We start from the raw sequence: 18,629 nt of genomic DNA, 5'->3' as shown, positions 1-18,629 counted from the left end.
AGGTTATGTTGCTGTTCTCTACAGTACACAGCCAGTCTCTGAGGTTATGTTGCTGTTCTCTACAGTACACAGCCAGTCTCTGAGGTTATGTTGCTGCTCACTACAGTACACAGCCAGTCTCTGAGGTTATGTTGCTGCTCACTACAGTACACAGCCAGTCTCTGAGGTTATGTTGCTGCTCACTACAGTACACAGCCAGTCTGAGGTTATGTTGCTGCTCACTACAGTACACAGCCAGTCTCTGAGGTTATGTTGCTGCTCACTACAGTACACAGCCAGTCTCTGAGGTTATGTTGCTGTTCTCTACAGTACACAGCCAGTCTCTGAGGTTATGTTGCTGCTCACTACAGTACACAGCCAGTCTCTGAGGTTATGTTGCTGCTCACTACAGTACACAGCCAGTCTCTGAGGTTATGTTGCTGCTCACTACAGTACACAGCCAGTCTCTGAGGTTATGTTGCTGCTCACTACAGTACACAGCCAGTCTCTGAGGTTATGTTGCTGCTCACTACAGTACACAGCCAGTCTCTGAGGTTATGTTGCTGCTCACTACAGTACACAGCCAGTCTCTGAGGTTATGTTGCTGCTCACTACAGTACACAGCCAGTCTCTGAGGTTATGTTGCTGCTCACTACAGTACACAGCCAGTCTCTGAGGTTATGTTGCTGCTCACTACAGTACACAGCCAGTCTCTGAGGTTATGTTGCTGCTCACTACAGTACACAGCCAGTCTCTGAGGTTATGTTGCTGTTCTCTACAGTACACAGCCAGTCTCTGAGGTTATGTTGCTGCTCACTACAGTACACAGCCAGTCTCTGAGGTTATGTTGCTGCTCACTACAGTACACAGCCAGTCTCTGAGGTTATGTTGCTGCTCACTACAGTACACAGCCAGTCTCTGAGGTTATGTTGCTGCTCACTACAGTACACAGCCAGTCTCTGAGGTTATGTTGCTGTTCTCTACAGTACACAGCCAGTCTCTGAGGTTATGTTGCTGCTCACTACAGTACACAGCCAGTCTCTGAGGTTATGTTGCTGCTCACTACAGTACACAGCCAGTCTCTGAGGTTATGTTGCTGCTCACTACAGTACACAGCCAGTCTCTGAGGTTATGTTGCTGCTCACTACAGTACACAGCCAGTCTCTGAGGTTATGTTGCTGCTCACTACAGTACACAGCCAGTCTCTGAGGTTATGTTGCTGCTCTCTACAGTACACAGCCAGTCTCTGAGGTTATGTTGCTGCTCACTACAGTACACAGCCAGTCTCTGAGGTTATGTTGCTGTTCTCTACAGTACACAGCCAGTCTCTGAGGTTATGTTGCTGCTCACTACAGTACACAGCCAGTCTCTGAGGTTATGTTGCTGCTCACTACAGTACACAGCCAGTCTCTGAGGTTATGTTGCTGCTCACTACAGTACACAGCCAGTCTCTGAGGTTATGTTGCTGTTCTCTACAGTACACAGCCAGTCTCTGAGGTTATGTTGCTGCTCACTACAGTACACAGCCAGTCTCTGAGGTTATGTTGCTGCTCACTACAGTACACAGCCAGTCTCTGAGGTTATGTTGCTGCTCACTACAGTACACAGCCAGTCTCTGAGGTTATGTTGCTGCTCACTACAGTACACAGCCAGTCTCTGAGGTTATGTTGCTGCTCACTACAGTACACAGCCAGTCTCTGAGGTTATGTTGCTGCTCACTACAGTACACAGCCAGTCTCTGAGGTTATGTTGCTGCTCTCTACAGTACACAGCCAGTCTTTGAGGTTATGTTGCTGTTCTCTACAGTACACAGCCAGTCTCTGAGGTTATGTTGCTGCTCACTACAGTACACAGCCAGTCTCTGAGGTTATGTTGCTGCTCACTACAGTACACAGCCAGTCTCTGAGGTTATGTTGCTGCTCACTACAGTACACAGCCAGTCTCTGAGGTTATGTTGCTGCTCACTACAGTACACAGCCAGTCTCTGAGGTTATGTTGCTGTTCTCTACAGTACACAGCCAGTCTCTGAGGTTATGTTGCTGCTCTCTACAGTACACAGCCAGTCTCTGAGGTTATGTTGCTGCTCACTACAGTACACAGCCAGTCTCTGAGGTTATGTTGCTGCTCACTACAGTACACAGCCAGTCTCTGAGGTTATGTTGCTGCTCACTACAGTACACAGCCAGTCTCTGAGGTTATGTTGCTGCTCACTACAGTACACAGCCAGTCTCTGAGGTTATGTTGCTGCTCACTACAGTACACAGCCAGTCTCTGAGGTTATGTTGCTGCTCACTACAGTACACAGCCAGTCTCTGAGGTTATGTTGCTGCTCACTACAGTACACAGCCAGTCTCTGAGGTTATGTTGCTGTTCTCTACAGTACACAGCCAGTCTCTGAGGTTATGTTGCTGTTCTCTACAGTACACAGCCAGTCTTTGAGGCTCTATAGCCACCCTCCCTTAATTATGGGTAAACAGCCATTCTAAGCCCAACAGACCGTGACGGATTGAGAAATCATTTCATTTCATTGTTACGAGATAAGCCCTAGCATTGTATGAAGTCTTTTTGTTCATTCAGCTGCTCCTCAGATGGAGCAGGTGTGGAGGAGTGACATGAAGATGGGGCTTCTGATCTTAATGTTTACCAGCTTAGCAATTATATTTGATGTATCATATATTGTCATTAAGACACATGATTATACTGGTCATGGTCATGAATATGACTTATCATCTGATTTAGTTGTTTCCCCACTGGGCACAGATGTCAATTCAATGTGTTTTCCACGTTGATTTAACGTAATTTCATTGAAATGACATGGAAACAACGTTGATTCAACCAACGTGTGCCCAGTGGGTTGTTATTGTTCATATCGTTGTTTTGTGATTCTGTTGATGCTGAGTCTGGCTAACATCCATGGCCCCCTGGTTAATATTTTCTCCTGTACACTCTCTCTCTCTCTCTCTCTCTCTCTCTCTCTCTCTCTCTCTCTCTCTCTCTCTCTCGCTCTCTCGCTCTCTCAACACAGCTTCACAAACACTGAACTAGCTGTTTGTTTAGAAGAAATCCGTTTGCCCTGAGCCAGTAGGATGATTCTGATGAGGGTTTTCTTTTTATGACACTCAGCATTCATGTCAATCTCCCAACATCTTCATATCAAGTCAGAGGGAACTCATGTACTCTCGAAAAACTTGACCTACTTCTCGACTTCTCTCGAAAACATAGTCATGTTAAACATCAAAATAGTAAAACATGATTTGTTGAACTGTCTGTTTACACTGCATCTATTCTGTTGTTTTTATTGTGTTAGCAAAAACAGCCTGTTGGTTTAGTGATGTCTTTGTTTTTACAAGGATCACTGGGGCCTTTTGATTGACTCAGGCTGTGCAGTAACATCAGGCAGGTGCTGAGAGAGAGAGAGAGAGGAGAGAGAGAGAGAGAGAGAGAGAGAGAGAGAGAGAGAGAGAGAGAGAGAGAGAGAGAGAGAGAGAGAGAGAGAGAGAGAGAGAGAGGAATGGAAGGAGAGAGAGAGGGAGAGAGAGCAATCGAGCGAGTGATAAAGGGATGGCGAGAGAGACAGAGAAAGAGGGATAGAGTGAGAAAAATGTATTGTGTCAGAGCTTGCTAGCAACATGTCTGCAACCTGGTTGGCTTAGCTACACGTTGTTGTTGCTTCTCGCCAAGGAGAAGAGAGAAAAAAAGAGTTCCTTAAAGTACATGTTTGCCCAGAGACAGGGAGTAGAGAATCATCCAACTGCTGCTTTATAAAGAACAAAGAGATCCTGTTTCTCTTTTATAGTGTTGTAATAGGCCAGGGTGTGTGTCTGTGTGTGTGTTTATGTGTGTGTTGTATTTGAAAGCCCTGTAATTTCTTCTTTTTTTTAAGTCAGGTTGCATGTGTGTTTTTGTTTGCTCAATGTCAGAGTAGACTTTGATCAGCAGGATTACCCATAAAGCCTAGCTCAAATGTTTTACTTAGATTAGACAGTGTCAGCTGTGCCTTACTAAATGTGACCTTGACATTTGAGCCCAAATACATAACCCATGCACAGTTTGGATGTTGTTCAAGATCAACTTATTCTATTTATGAAGACATGTTTTTATTAGATCAATTTGGATTGAATTGGCACCAAGGACTGAATTTAGGAATGATTCTAGCTTTGGTTTTTGGGTTCTGCTCTCAGGCAATACAGTTTTCAGATGCGTAAAAACAGCCAAAGAAAACAATGACAAGACAACAAAATGACAAAGTTGAAACACTGGTGTAGCAGAGGTGGTTCGGTGAACTGTACTCTCATATGATGAGTCACCTTGCCTGAGACCTTTGTGCAACCTCCCAGTGTTAATGTCTAGGCTTTAGCTGAGTAGGCTAACACCGACCAGAGTCACACAGACTCCAGGCTAACGGACTCCGGGCTAACGGACTCCGGGCTAACGGACTCCGGGCTAACAGACTCCGGGCTAACAGACTCCGGGCTAACAGACTCCGGGCTAACAGACTCCAGGCTAGCAGACTCCGGGCTAGCATCCGGGCTAGCAGACTCCAGGCTAACACCGACCAGAGTCACACAGACTCCAGTCTAACTGACTCCAGGCTAACGGACTCCGGGCTAACGGACGGCTAACAGACTCCGGGCTAACAGACTCCAGGCTAGCAGACTCCGGGCTAACATCCGGGCTAACATCCGGGCTAGCATCCGGGCTAGCAGACTCCAGGCTAACACGACCAGAGTCATACAGACTCCAGGCTAACAGTGTTGTGTATGTCTGCATTTGTGTGTTCCAGGGGGTCGTATCAATGGCAGAGACGTGTGGATGTACAACTCCCAGCTCAACCTGTGGATCAGAGTGGCTTCACTCAACAAGGGACGCTGGAGACACAAGATGGGCGTCCTACTGGGGAAGGTAAGCAGATTACCCAACCCCCCTTTATTTACTCATCTTCCTGTTTATGTGTTCATTGTCCCCACATTGAAATCTGTGAGGGGACTGTGGATCTGTCTCCGTCTGTTAGTACGTTCGTACGTTCGTCACACGCCATATCTCAGACAGCGCTGGCCCCATTTTGACAAAACTTGCGTGAATGATGCATCTTGCCATAGAGATCCGGCATTTACAAAATTACACCGATTGGCCAGATGGTGACTCTATAACAAGCGATTGAAAATGCAAACTTTGAAAGATCACACCCCTCACTGTTTGACCTAAAGTCATGACATTCAGTACATAGGTCCCTCTCCTCACAAGGAACAAATTTGCATCAGGGGACCTATAAGATCCGCCATGATGGATTTTCCTCCATTTACAATTAGAACTCTACTCCTCTGGCACCGAAGGACCGATCATTACAAAACTTGATATGTGGCATCTATGGACAAAGGACCCTCAACGCAATATTTTCCAGACTAGTACCTAAAACAACATGGCCACTATTGATCAATAAACATTTATGTGGGTGTGGTCTGGGACATAAATGCATATAAATCAGTCAAGGATATTTGTATTGTAACACAATTTGGTACACATGTTGCAAACACTGTCAAGACTCAACATATGCAAGAACATTCATATCGACCACACGGTGGCGCTACAATGGAAACATGTTTTGTTTCTGTCATTATAGTCTAGTTTGAATTGTTGTCACTAATTGGCTAATTGGCCCGAGGGCTGCATCATTCTTAGGGGACTGTTGCCTGGTTTTTTGTTATCGTTATTCATTATTCACTATATATTCTTTATATATCCATTATCGTTCTCAATGCTGGGCAAAGTACATATATATGATCTTAATTTGATCACTCTTTTGTTGCTGAGAATTTTGTTTTTGGTATTTTTTAAGGATCCCCCTTAGCTGTTGCAAAAGCAGCTACTCTTCCTGGGGTCCAAAAATAAAAAAAGAGGGCCTAGAGAGCTGCCCTGCGGTACACCACACCCTGTATGTTTGGCATTAGAGAAGCTTGAAAAGCCATAAAACATATGTTTCTCAACAATAGGTTATGGTCAATAATATCAAAGGCTGCACTGAAATCTAATAGCACAGCTCCCACAATCTTCTCACTATCAATTTCTTTCAACCAATCATCAATCATTTGTGTCAGTGCAGTACATGTTGAGTGCCCTTCTCTATAAGCATGCTGAAAGTCTTGTCAATTTGTTTACCGAGAAATAGTATTGTATTTGGTCTAACACCATTTTTTCCAACAGTTTACTAAGAGCTGGTAGCAAGCTCTTGTTAATTTACTGCTGCTCTTTAATTATTTGTTACTTTAATTTTTTTAATGTTTTACTTATCTATTGTTTTCTTAACACTTTTCTTAAAACTGCATTGTTGGTTAAGGGCTTGTAAGTAAACATTTCACTGTCAGGTCTGCACCTGTTGTATTTGGCGCATGTGACAAATAAAATTTGATTTGATTTGAAGCTGATATGTCTGCTGTTAGAACCAGTAAAGGCTGCTTCACCACTCTTGGGTAGTGGAATGACTTTGGCTTCCCTCCAGGTGAGCCTCATGATTTACATAAATTAACTGAAAACACACAATAACACATAGCAGTATTAACAGTTAATGTATTAACAGTTATTAACACATTAACTGTCTTGCACTTTTAATGTAGCCTAATTTTGCCCAGCTAATAGCCTAACCACCAGTCAAGCAACATTATGGATTTATCATCCTGTTGCTGCAGGATTATTTTTGCTGCGACAATACTGGTCAAATGAAGATCCTACATCTGTAAGCAGGTGATCTCCCTGTACCTCTCAATGGGATAATTTTGTCCTATTTGAAAACTTGAAGGATGCATCCTTACTTTATCCCCTTCCTTGAATCACTTATTTGACATGATTGAGAAATTGTAGCAATATTGAACATTTGGACATACAGTTGAAGTCGGAAGTTTACAGTTGTGGCCAAAACTTTTGAGAATGACACAAATATTAATTTTCACAAAGTCTGCTGCCTCAGCTTAAATGATAGCGATTTGCATATACTCCAGAATGTTATGAAGAGTGATCAGATGAATTGCAATTAATTTCAAAATCCCTCTTTGCCATGCAAATGAACTGAATCCCCCAAAAACATTTCCACTGCATTTCAGCCCTGCCACAAAAGGACCAGCTGACGGCTTTGTGATGGCCACTCCAATACCTTTACTTTGTTGTCCTTAAGCCATTTTGCCACAACTTTGAAAGTATGCTTGGGGTCATTGTCCATTTGGAAGACCTATTTGTGATCAAGCTTTCACTTCCTGACTGATGTCTTGAGATGTTGCTTTAATATATCCACATCATTTTCCTTCCTCATGATGCCATCTATTTTATGAATTTCACCAGTCCCTCCTGCAGCAAAGCACCCCCACAACATGATGCTGCCACCCGCGTTCTTCACGGTTGGGATGGTGTTCTTTGGCTTGCAAGCCTCCCCCTTTTTCCTTCAAACATTATGATGGTCATTATGGCCAAACAATTATATTTTTGTTTCATCAGACCAGAGAACATTTCTCCAAAAAGTACAATCTTTGTCCCCATGTGTAGTTGCAAAGCGTAGTCTGGCTTTTTTAGGGCAGTTTTGGATCAGTGGCTTCTTCCTTGCTGAGTGGCCTTTCAGGTTATGTCGATATAGGGCTCGTTTTACTGTGGATATAGATACTTTTGTACCTGTTTCCTCCAGCATCTTCACAAGGTCCTTTGCTGTTGTTCTGGGATTGATTTGCACTTTTCGCACCAAAGTTTGTTCATCTCTTGGAGACAGAACCCGTCTCCTTCCTGAGTGGTATGATGGCTGCGTGGTCCCATGGTGTTTATACTTGCATACTATTGTTTGTACAGATGAACGTGGTACCTTCAGGCGTTTGGAAATTGCTCCCAAGGATGAACCAGACTCGTGGAGGTCTACAATATTTTTTCTGAGGTCTTGGCTGATTTCTTTTGATATTCCCATGATGTCAAGCAAAGAGGCACTGAGTTTGAAGGTAGGCCTTGAAATAAATCCACAGGTACACCTCCAATTGACTCAAATGATGTCAGTTAGCCTAACAGAAGCTTCTAAAGCCATGACATAATTTTCTGGAATTTTCCAAGCTGTTTAAAGACAGTCAACTTAGTGTATGTAAACTTCTGACCCACTGGAATTGTGATACAGTGAATTATAAGTGAAATAATCTGTCTGTAAACAATTGTTGAGAAATGCCTTGTGTCATGCACAAAGTAGATGTCCTAACCGACTTGCCAAAACTATAGTTTGTTAACAAGAAATTTGTGAAGTGGTTGAAAAACAAGTTTTAATGACTCCAACCTAAGTTTATGTATACTTCCGACTTCAACTGTAGCATTTGGACATAGAGTAAGTGCTACTGAATGTGTGTGTTAATGAATTGGTACACTAGCAATGCCAGATGTTTTCCCTAACTACTAAGCCAAACTGCTTGCCGCTACTGTATGGTACAGTAGGTATGGTAGCTGGCAGCAGTTAATTAGCAGTTAGGGAAGATGTCTGGCATCGGGTGTATCCATGCAAACAGTCAATTAGAGCCTTCTTCACCACGCTGTCTGTGTGGGTGGACCATTTCAGTTTGTCCGTGATGTGTACACCGAGGAATTAAAACTTTCCACCTTCTCCACTTCTGTCCCATCGATGTGGATGCGGGGGATTCTCCCTCTGCTGTTTCTTGAAGTCCACAATCGTCTCCTTTGTTTTGTTTACGTTGAGGGTGAGGTTATTTTCCTGACACCACACTCCGAGGGCCCTCACCTTCTCCCTGTAGGCCGTTTCGTCGTTGTTGGTAATCAAGCATACCACTGTAGTGTCGTCTGCAAACTTGATGATTGAGTTGGAGGCGTGCATGGCCACGCAGTCATGGGTGACCAGGGAGTACAGGAGAGGGCTGAGAACGCACCCTTGTGGGATCAACGGGGTGGAGATGTTGTTTCCTACCCTCACCACCTGGGGGCGGCCCGTCAGAAAGTCCAAGAGACCCAGGGTCTCAAGCTTATTGACGAGTTTGGAGGGTACTATGGTTTTAAATGCTGAGCTGTAGTCAATGAACAGCATTCTTACATAGGTATTCCTCTTGTCCAGATGGGTTAGGGCAGTGTGATGGCGATTGCGTCGTCTGTGGACCTATTGGGGCGGTAAGCAAATTGGAGTGGGTCTAGGGTATCAGGTAGGGTGGAGGTGATATGATCCTTGACTAGTCTCTCAAAGCACTTCAGGATGACAGAAGTGAGTGCTACATGGCATTAGTCATTTAGTTCAGTTACCTTTGCTTTCTTGGAACAGGAACAATGGTGGCCATCTTGAAGCATGTGGGCACAGCAGACTGGGATAGGGATTGATTGAATATGTCCATAAACACACCAGCCAGCTGGTCTGCGCATGCTCTGAGGACGTGGCTAGGGATGCCATCTGGGCCGGCAGCCTTGCTAGGGTTAACACGTTTTAATGTTTTACTCACGTTGGCCACTATAAAGGAGAGCCCACAGGCTTTGGTAGCGGCCCTTGTCAGTGGCACTGTATTGTCCTCAAAGCGAGCAAAGAAGTTGTTTAATTTGTCTGGGAGCAAGACGTTGATGTCGACGGTGCTGGTTTTCTTTTTGTAATCCGTGGTTGACTTTAGACCCTGCCACACACGTCTCGTGTTTGAGCTGTTGAATTGCGACTCTACTTTGTCTCTATACTGACGCTTTGCTTGTTTGATTGCCTTGAGGAGGGAATAGCTACACTGTTTGTATTCAGTCATGTTTCCAGTCGCCTTGCCATGATTAAAAGTGTCAGTGGGTACCACATCACCAATGCACTTGCGAATGAACTCGCTCACCGAGTCAGCGTATACGTCAGTGTTATTGTCTGAGGCTACCCTGAACATATCCCAGTCCACGTGATCAAAGCAATCTTGAAACGTGGAATCCGATTGGTCAGACCAGCGTTGGCTAGACCTGAGCATGGGCGTTTCCTGTTTTACTTTCTGTCTATAGGCTGAGAGCAACAAAATTGAGTCTTGGTCAGATTTTCCGAAGGGAGGGCAGGGGGAGGGCTTTGTATGCATCGCGGAAGTTAGAGTAGCAATGGTCCAGAATGCTACCAGCCTGTGTCACGCATTCGATATGCTGATAGAATTTAGGAAGCCTTATTCTCAGATTAGCTTTGTTAAAACCCCCAGTTACAGTAAAGGACCTGACATCAGTTGAAATCAACTGAAATGACCTGAAATAAGTTGAAATCAACTGAAATGACCTGAAATAAGTTGAAATCAACTGAAATTAAATGAAGAGGGTGTATTATAGTAGAATGAGAACAAGTGGATATGCAGTAGTTGTCCACTTCCTGGATGTGATGTGTCATTGGTCAGCCACAGGCAGAGAAAAAAAGGTTAGTCATGTCCTCTCCCTCCATCCTCTTAATAGGTGTCCTCTCCCGCTATCCTCTTAATAAGTATCCCCTCCCGCTATCCTCTTAATAGGTGTTCCCTCCCGCTATCCTCTTAATAGGTGTCCCCTCCCGCTATCCTCTTAATAGGTGTCCCCTCCCCTTTATAGGTGTTCCATCCCCTTTATAAGTGTCCCCTCCCTCCATCCTCTTAATAGGTATTCCCTCCCCTTTATAGGTGTTCCATCCCCTTTATAAGTGTCCCCTCCCTCCATCCTCTTAATAGGTGTCCCCTCCCCTTTATAGGTGTTCCATCCCCTTTATAGGTGTTCCCTCCCCCCATCCTCTTAATGGGTGTTCCCTCCCCTTTATAGGTGTTCCATCCCCGTTATAGGTGTCTCCTCCCTCCATCCTCTTAATAGGTGTCCCCTCCCCTTTATAGGTGTTCCCTCCCCTTTATAGGTGTTCCATCCCCTTTATAGGTGTTCCCTCCCCCCATCCTCTTAATAGGTGAGCTGATTCCTAAAGCTAACTGCCATATTTGGTTTGATCCAATCCAGCTGTTTCACCATGTCTCACTCTCCATCCCAGCTAAAACCATGACCATTACTTGCATCTTGCCAACGTGAAGTGAATTGGAGTGAAACAAATGTAACAGTGGGTCCAATTTATTTGTATGTGTTTCCTCTGTGCCTAGTGGTTTTCATTAGTGAATATCTCATTGGATCAGACTGTAAGTCTGAATGTATTGTAATGTTTTTAAAATTGTATAAACTGCCTTAATTTTGCTGGACCCCAGGAAGAGTAGCCTTGGCAGCAGCTAATGGGGATCCATAATAAATACAAACTGAAAACCTGACTGGTTCTCAACAGTGTCCTATTATAGTGAAATAGAATGACAAGCTGATTGGAAACCATAGCTGCCCTGTTGTTTTAACCATGCCTTTGTTTTTAAAGTATGTACTTTAATTGCTCTGGTGTGTCAGTTTCGCTGGTTACTTCACTGTATAACACTGGTGTGTGTGAGTGCCTGTGTGAGTGCGTGCATGTGTGTGCGTGGGCAGCGTGTTTGCATATTGTGTAGCTGGTTACTTCATTGTATTGTGGTGAGCCGTGCCTGTAGGGTGTTGTCATGATAAGACCAATGCAGACTGGCCTCATTCAGGCCTTGATGAGCCAGAGAAAGCCTGTTTGCGCAATTGCTGCAAATCACAACACACCGCCCATGTGATGCCTTTACTGACAGCCCATGTTGCACCAATTCAGCCCAAATTCTTCCAAGGACCTTGTAGAGATGTGCGTATCGGACCATTGACATCTTCTGAGTTTACATCTTCTGAGTTTACATCTTCTGAGTTTACAGCCTGCTTTCTCTGACTCAGGCTATTAAAATGTTGTTTCCATTTGTCATCTAGACATTTAGTCAACATTACTAGAGTACCAGGTAATAACAGCATTCTTACACTAGTGGCCTTTCTTTGTCTTTCTGTCTGCCTTTCATTGTCTTTCTTTCTGTATGTCTTTCTGTTCTCCCAGGACCCTTATCCTTTTTTCTGTTTTTCTGTTTTTTCTCTTTTCGTCTCATTCCCTCTTCTTTTCTGTCTCTCTCTTCCTGACCAGATCTGAGAGGGAGCTTGTTTGATGTCCTTAAAGGTTCTGTCTATTCAACAATCATTTTTTACTGTAGCTCTGTACCTTAGTAAAGGGTTTGAACAATCGGAAAGAAAATGTATTTATACACCCAATCTATCCTGTTTTTTAATCTCTGCTCCCCCTTATCTCAAGCCCTCTATCTCTTCTGCCGTTATGGTTTTCCCGTATGTTTGTTCCTCTTCTCCAAAGGCTCTCTGGATGAGTATAATGCTGTGTTCTTAGTAATTTCCTCTTTAGATTTTTGTTCCTATTGCTAGAGGGCTGGAGCCACCAACTTCCCTGCTGTTACTGTCCTGCTGTAAACTGTTATTTTGGATTTCTCCAAAGAGGAGTTATATAGAGATCAAATTGAATACATTGTGCAGACTGATTGGCATCACATACCGTTTTGAGCTGACCCTTGGATGGCATTGTAACCCAATAAACTTGATAGAAGTTATACACACAGAGAGACACACGATTGTAGGAGCTGTGTGTCGTGACTGCAGTCCTTGTCTTCCTCCCAAATGTCTTCCTCTATTCCCTATGTAGTGCACTACTTTTGACCAGAGCCCTATGATCCCATGGTCAAAAGTAGTGCACTAAATAGGGAACAGGGCACCATTTTGGAAACTGTCCCCTAACTTCCTGCTGGACTGGTTTCCTGCCAGAGATAGTAATGTAGGTCAGCTCTTGTTTTGCTCTCTCTGGAACATGCTGTGCCCAGCCACGGCTGTCCTCCTCTCTCCCACTGATGCTGCACTGTGTTGGACATGCTTAACTATACTGGATCAGAAGTCCCCAAAACAATACTAAACAAACTAAAATTCTACCAACTGGGGACATTTTGTTTGTTTGTTTCTAGGGGGTTTAGGGGTTAAGTTTAGAATTTGTGTTAGTGTTAGGAGTTAAAGGTTAGGATTAGTGGTTAAAGGTTAGGGTTAAGTTTAGGTTTTGGGGTTAGGGTTAGGTGAAGGATTAGGGCTAGGGGTTAGCAAACGTAGGATTCTGAATGGGAATCAATTGTGTGTCCCCACAAGGTTAGTTAAACAATACTGTGTGTGTGTGTTTATCGAGGGTGTGAGGTGTTTATGGTGAGTGTGTGAGTTGTATGAGATGGAGGGGGAACTGATCCAACCCTGCCCTTCCTCTCAGCCCCTAAAGGCTGTTTGTCTATCCTCAGAGAGGGGAAGAGGGATCCAGCCCTGCCCTTCCTCTTAGACCCTAAGGGCTTCGGCATGCTTCGGTTTGGCTGGCTCCTAGGCAAACCAAATTAGTATGCTCGCATACCTTCGACCTTCGCTTGAAAAGACCTTCGCTTGAAAAATTAGAAAAAACATCAATAGTACTGTTTGTCCATCTTGAGACACCGTAGCCAAAATAGTCCAAATTAATGTAAAATAATCTAAGATAACTCTAAGAAATCTGATTAATTTTGATTTTAGTCGAGCAATTTTACATCTTACTAGGATGTTTGGTGCAGTATTTCTCAAGTGAAAAATGTGCATGAAAACGATTCATGTATCGTTGAATTCCAATACTTCCTTGAATAATCCCTACTGTTGACCAATCACCGACGAAGGGGCGTAGACTTTGACTTCCGAACTTCGACTTGCCTCTAGAATTTTTTATGTTTGTACGAACAGCCAAAAAAAAACCTTGCTGTAGGCCAAAAAGACAGTGCATTCGGAAAGTATTCAGACCCCTTCACTTTTTCCACTTTTTATTACGTTACAGCCGTGTTCTAAAATGGATTAAATAAATTACGTTCCTCATCAATCTACACACAATACCCCATAATGACAGAGGGAAAACAGGTTTTTAGAAATTGAAGCAAATTTATCAAAAAAAGAAATATACAAAATACCTTATTTCTATAAGTATTCAGACACTTTGCTATGGGACTGGACGTTGAGCTCAGGACGCTCCTGTTTCCATTGATCATCCTTGAGATGTTTCTACAACTTGATTGGAGTCCACCTGTGGTAAATTCAATTGATTGTACATGATTTGGAAAGACACACGCCTGTCTATATAAGATCCAACAGTTGACAGTGCATGTCAGAGCAAAAACCAAGCCATGAGGTCGAAGGAATTGTCTGTAGAGCTCCGAGACAGGATTGTGTCGAGGCACAGATCTGGGGAAAAGTACCAAAACATGTCTGCAGCATTGAAGGTCCCCAAGAACTCAGTGCCCTTCATCATTCTTAAATGGAAGAAGTTTGGAACCACCAAGACTCTTCCTAGAGCTGGCCGTCCAGCCAAACTGAGCAATCGGGGGAGAATGGCCTTGGTCAGGGAGTTGACCATCCTCCCATCTCCTCTGTGGAGATGGGAGAACCTTTTTGGAGGACAACCATCTCTGCAGCACTCCACCAATCAGGCCGTTATGGTAGAGGCGCCAGACAGAAGCTACACCTCAGTAAAAAGCACCACAGTCCGCTTGGAGTTTGCCAAAAGGCACCTAAATGACTCTCAGACCATGAGAAACAAGATTCTCTGGTCTGATGAAACCAAGATTGAACTCCTGAATGCCAAGCGTCACGTCTGGAGGAAACCTGGCACCATCCCTATGGTAGAACATGGTGGTGGCAGCTTAATGCTGTGGGGATGTTCTTCAGCGGCAGGGACTGGGAGACTAATCAGGATTGAGGGAAATATGAACAGAGCAAAGTACAGAGAGATCTTTCATGAAAACCTGCTCCAGAGCGCTCAGGACCTCAGACTGGGGCAAAGGTTCACCCTCCAGCAGGACAATGACCCTAAGCACACAGCCAAGACAATGCAGAAGTGGCTTCGGGACAAGTCTCTGAATGTCCTTGAGTGGCCCAGCCAGAGCCTGGACTTGAACCCGATCAAACTTCTCTGGAGAGACCTGAAAATAGCTGTCCAGCGACGCTCCCCATCCAACCTGACAGAGCTTGAGAGGCTCTGCAGAGAAGAGTGTGAGAAACTCCCCAAATACAGGTGTGCCAAGCTTGTAGTGTCATACCCAAGAAGACAAGAGACTGTAAGCGCTCCCAAATGTGCTTCAACAAAGTTCTGAGTAAAGGGTCTGAATACTTATGTAAACTTTAAGGACTTTAATACAGGCTAACTTAAATCCGTTTTACCTCATTTCTAGCAGCATATCACATGTGCAACCAGAGGGAAAAAAGACTCTAGACCACCTTTACTCCACACACAGAGATGCATACAACGCTCTCCCTCACCCTCCATTTGGCAAATCTGACCATAATACTATCCTCCTGATTCCTGCTTAAAAGCGAAAACTAAAGTAGGAAGTACCAGTGACTCGCTCAATACGGAAGTGGTCAGATAACGCAGATGCTATGGTACAGGACTGTTTTGCAAGCACAGACTAGAACATGTTCCGGGATTCATCCAATGGCATTGAGGAGCATACCACCCCAGTCACCGGCTTCATCAATAAGTACATTAACGCCGTCATCCCCACAGTGACTGTACGTACATATCCTAACCAGAAGACATGGATTACAGGCAACATCTGCACCGAGCTAAAGGCTAGAGCTGCCGCTTTCAAGGAGCGGGACACTAATCTGGACGCTTAAAGGAAATCCCGCTATGCCCTCAGAAAAACCATCAAACAGGCAAAGATTGAATCCTACTACACCGGCTCTGACGCTCTCCGGATGTGGCAGGGCTTGGAAACTATTGCGGATTACAAAGGGAAACCCAGCCACGAGGTGCCCAGTGGCACGAGCCTACCAGACAAGCTAAATGCCTTTTATGCTTGCTTCGAGGCAAGCAAAACTGAAGCATGCATGAGAGCACCAGCTGTTCCGGATGACAGTGTGATCACTCTCCCCATAGCCGATGTGAACAAGACCTTTAAACAGGTCAACATTCACAAGGCCGCGGGGCCAGAGAGATTACCAGGACGTGTACTCAGAGCATGCGCAGACCAACTGGCAAGTGTCTTCACTGACATTTTTTACCTGACCGAGTCTGTAATACCTACATGTTTCAAGCAGACCACCATAGTCTCTGTGCCCAAGAAAGCAAAGGTAACCTGCCTAAATGACTACCGCCCAATAGCACTCACATACAGTGCTTTGAAAGGCTGGTCATGGCTCACATCAACACCATCATCCCGGAAACCCTATACCCACTCCAATTCACATACCGCCCCAACAGATTCACAGATGATGCAATCTCAATCGCACTCCACACAGCCCTTTCCCACCTGGACAAAAGGAACATCTATGTGAGAATGCTGTTCATTGACTACAGCTCAGCGTTCAACACCATAGTGCTCACAAAGCTCATCACTAAGCTAAGGACCCTGGGACAAAACACCTCCCTCTGCAACTGGATCCTGGACTTCCTGACGTGCCGCCTCCAGGTGGTAAGGGTAGGCAACAACACATCTGCCACTCTGATCCTCAACACCCGGGCCCCTCAGGGGTGCGTGCTTAGTCCCCTACTGTACACCATGTTCACTCACGACTGCGTGACCAAGCACGACTCCAACACCATCATTAAGTTTGCTGACGACACAACCGTGGTAGGCCTGATCACCGACAACGATGAGACAGTCTATAGGGAGGAGGTCAGAGACTTGGCAGTATGGTTCCAGGACAACAACCTCTACCTCAACGTAAGCAAGACAAAGGAGCTGATTGTGACTACAGGAAAAGGAGGGCCGAACACGCCCCTATTCACATCGACGGGGCTTTTGTGGAGTGGGTCGAGAGTTTCAAGTTCCTTAGTGTCCACATCACCAGCAAACTATCATAGTTCAAACACACCAAGTCAGTCGTGAAGAGGGCACGACAACACCCTTTCCCCCTCAGGAGAAAGAAAAGATTTGGCATGGGTCCCCAGATCCTCAAAAGGTTATACAGCTGCACCATCGAGATCATCCTGACTGGTTGGTATGGCAACTGCTCGGCATCCGACCGTAAGGCGCTACAGAGGGTAGTGCGTACGGCCCAGTACATCGCTGGGACCAACCTTCCTGCCATCCAGGACCTAAATACTAGGCATTGTCAGAGGAAGGCCCAAGAAATTGTCAAAGACTCCAGTCACCGAAGTCATAGACTGTTCTCTCTGCTACCGCATGGCAAGTAGTACCGGAGCGCCAAGCCTAGGTTCAAGAGGCTTCTATACAGCTTTTACCCCCAAGCCATAAGACTGCTGAACAATTAATCAAATGGCCACCCGGACTATTTACATTGACCCCCCCCCCCCCCCCCCCCCACGCTGCTGCTACCCGCTGTTTATTATCTATGCATAGTGACTTTATCCCTATCTACATGTACACATTTCCTCGACTAACCTGTACCCCCTGCACAAAGACTCGGTACCCCCTGTATATAGCCTCGTTATTGTTCTATTTTCTTAACTCTATTTCTTGAACTGCATTGTTGGTTAAGGGCTTGTAAGTTAGCATTTCACAGTAAGTTCTATACCTGTTGTATTCGGCGCATGTTGATTTGATGTGACATTTCATAATTTATTTTTTTAGACATTTGCAAAAATTTCAAAATACCTGTTTTTGCTTTTTCATAATGTGTCAATTTTTTTTAAATAGGCTGTAATGTAACAAAATGTGGAAAAAGTCATGGGGTCTGAATACTTTCAGAATGCACTGTATACACAAACTGTATGTCTGTCCTTGGGGGGGAGAACTAAAGAGTCCCTTTGTCCTTCTGAGAACTGTGATGCTTTGTTTGCAGCACATGGCTACTCTTGACTCCTGTGTGTAGCATGGTGCGTGGTTTGAACACACACACACACACACATTTCTCTTGCTCTCCCTTTCTCTCTCTCTTTTTCTCCCTCCCTCACTCCCACCATGTCCCTGGTTAAAGCCAAGTGTGGCGTAGGGGCTGGAGAGAGAAAGAGTCAATGGGTTTGTTGATTTTGATTTTTCTCTCTCTGTCTCTCCCCCCCCCCCCCCCTATTTTTGTCAGTTCGGAATGTAGGCAGAGTTAGGAACTGCCTCAGTTGCTATGCAGATAGCCAGGGGTCCATTCTGCTGTCCCTGGCTACCCACACAGATCCTCCAGTTGTTCCTCTACCTTACTGAATTGCTTTATTGAAGAGATAGAACAGTTTTAGAAAGATATGGGAAAGGTCAAAGGACAGTGGGCCAGATTCATACCCATGCCGGCTCTGGGATACATGTGTGCCAGGGTCAGCAGCTGTAACCACCGGACCACATAGACCACGCAGAGGCTGTAACCACCAGACCACACAGGCCCCGGTCAAAGGTTATGTTGTTCTGACCTCACTGTTGTTGTCATCTGCTAACCGTAACAATAACACACAGCAGAAAAACATTCACATAACTTCACATTCACATATCACCACGTATCATCAATACACCACATATCATTACATAACATCTTCATCTTCGGTTTTGCTGCTTCAATTCATTAACTGATACTCATAGGAATGTAATTGCTAATAGGACTGTGATGTTTAACGGCTTGTTGTGGTCCGTGTCTGTCTCGTATTGTAATGAGTTTCTGTGTGATTGATACTCCCCAGAGCCCCTAGAGACTGGATGGATTTTGATGCCAGACCTCAGAGAGAGTGTGTGTTTGATAATAATAATATTTGTCCTATATCAACACATGTACAAGTGTGTGTTAATATATTATTCATTTGTGAATTGTTTTTCATATCC

General features: G+C 44.7%; 1 protein-coding gene across 1 annotated transcript in view; it reads left to right on the top strand.

Moving 5' to 3' along the window:
* Nucleotides 1–18,629, top strand: part of LOC106569646 (kelch-like protein 24) — a 53,347-nt gene that overhangs the window by 20,660 nt on the left and 14,058 nt on the right. The window contains exon 5 of the mRNA XM_014141205.3: nt 4,763–4,881. Coding sequence (XP_013996680.1) covers nt 4,763–4,881 — 119 coding nt within the window. The remainder of the gene's footprint in view (nt 1–4,762; nt 4,882–18,629) is intronic.

The sequence above is a fragment of the Salmo salar genome, chromosome 14 (assembly GCF_965601325.2).
Source record: "Salmo salar chromosome 14, fSalSal1, whole genome shotgun sequence".
NCBI lineage: Eukaryota > Metazoa > Chordata > Actinopteri > Salmoniformes > Salmonidae > Salmo > Salmo salar.
The sequence above is the reverse complement of the archived record's forward strand: the minus strand, read 5'-3'. Positions and strand labels throughout refer to the sequence as shown.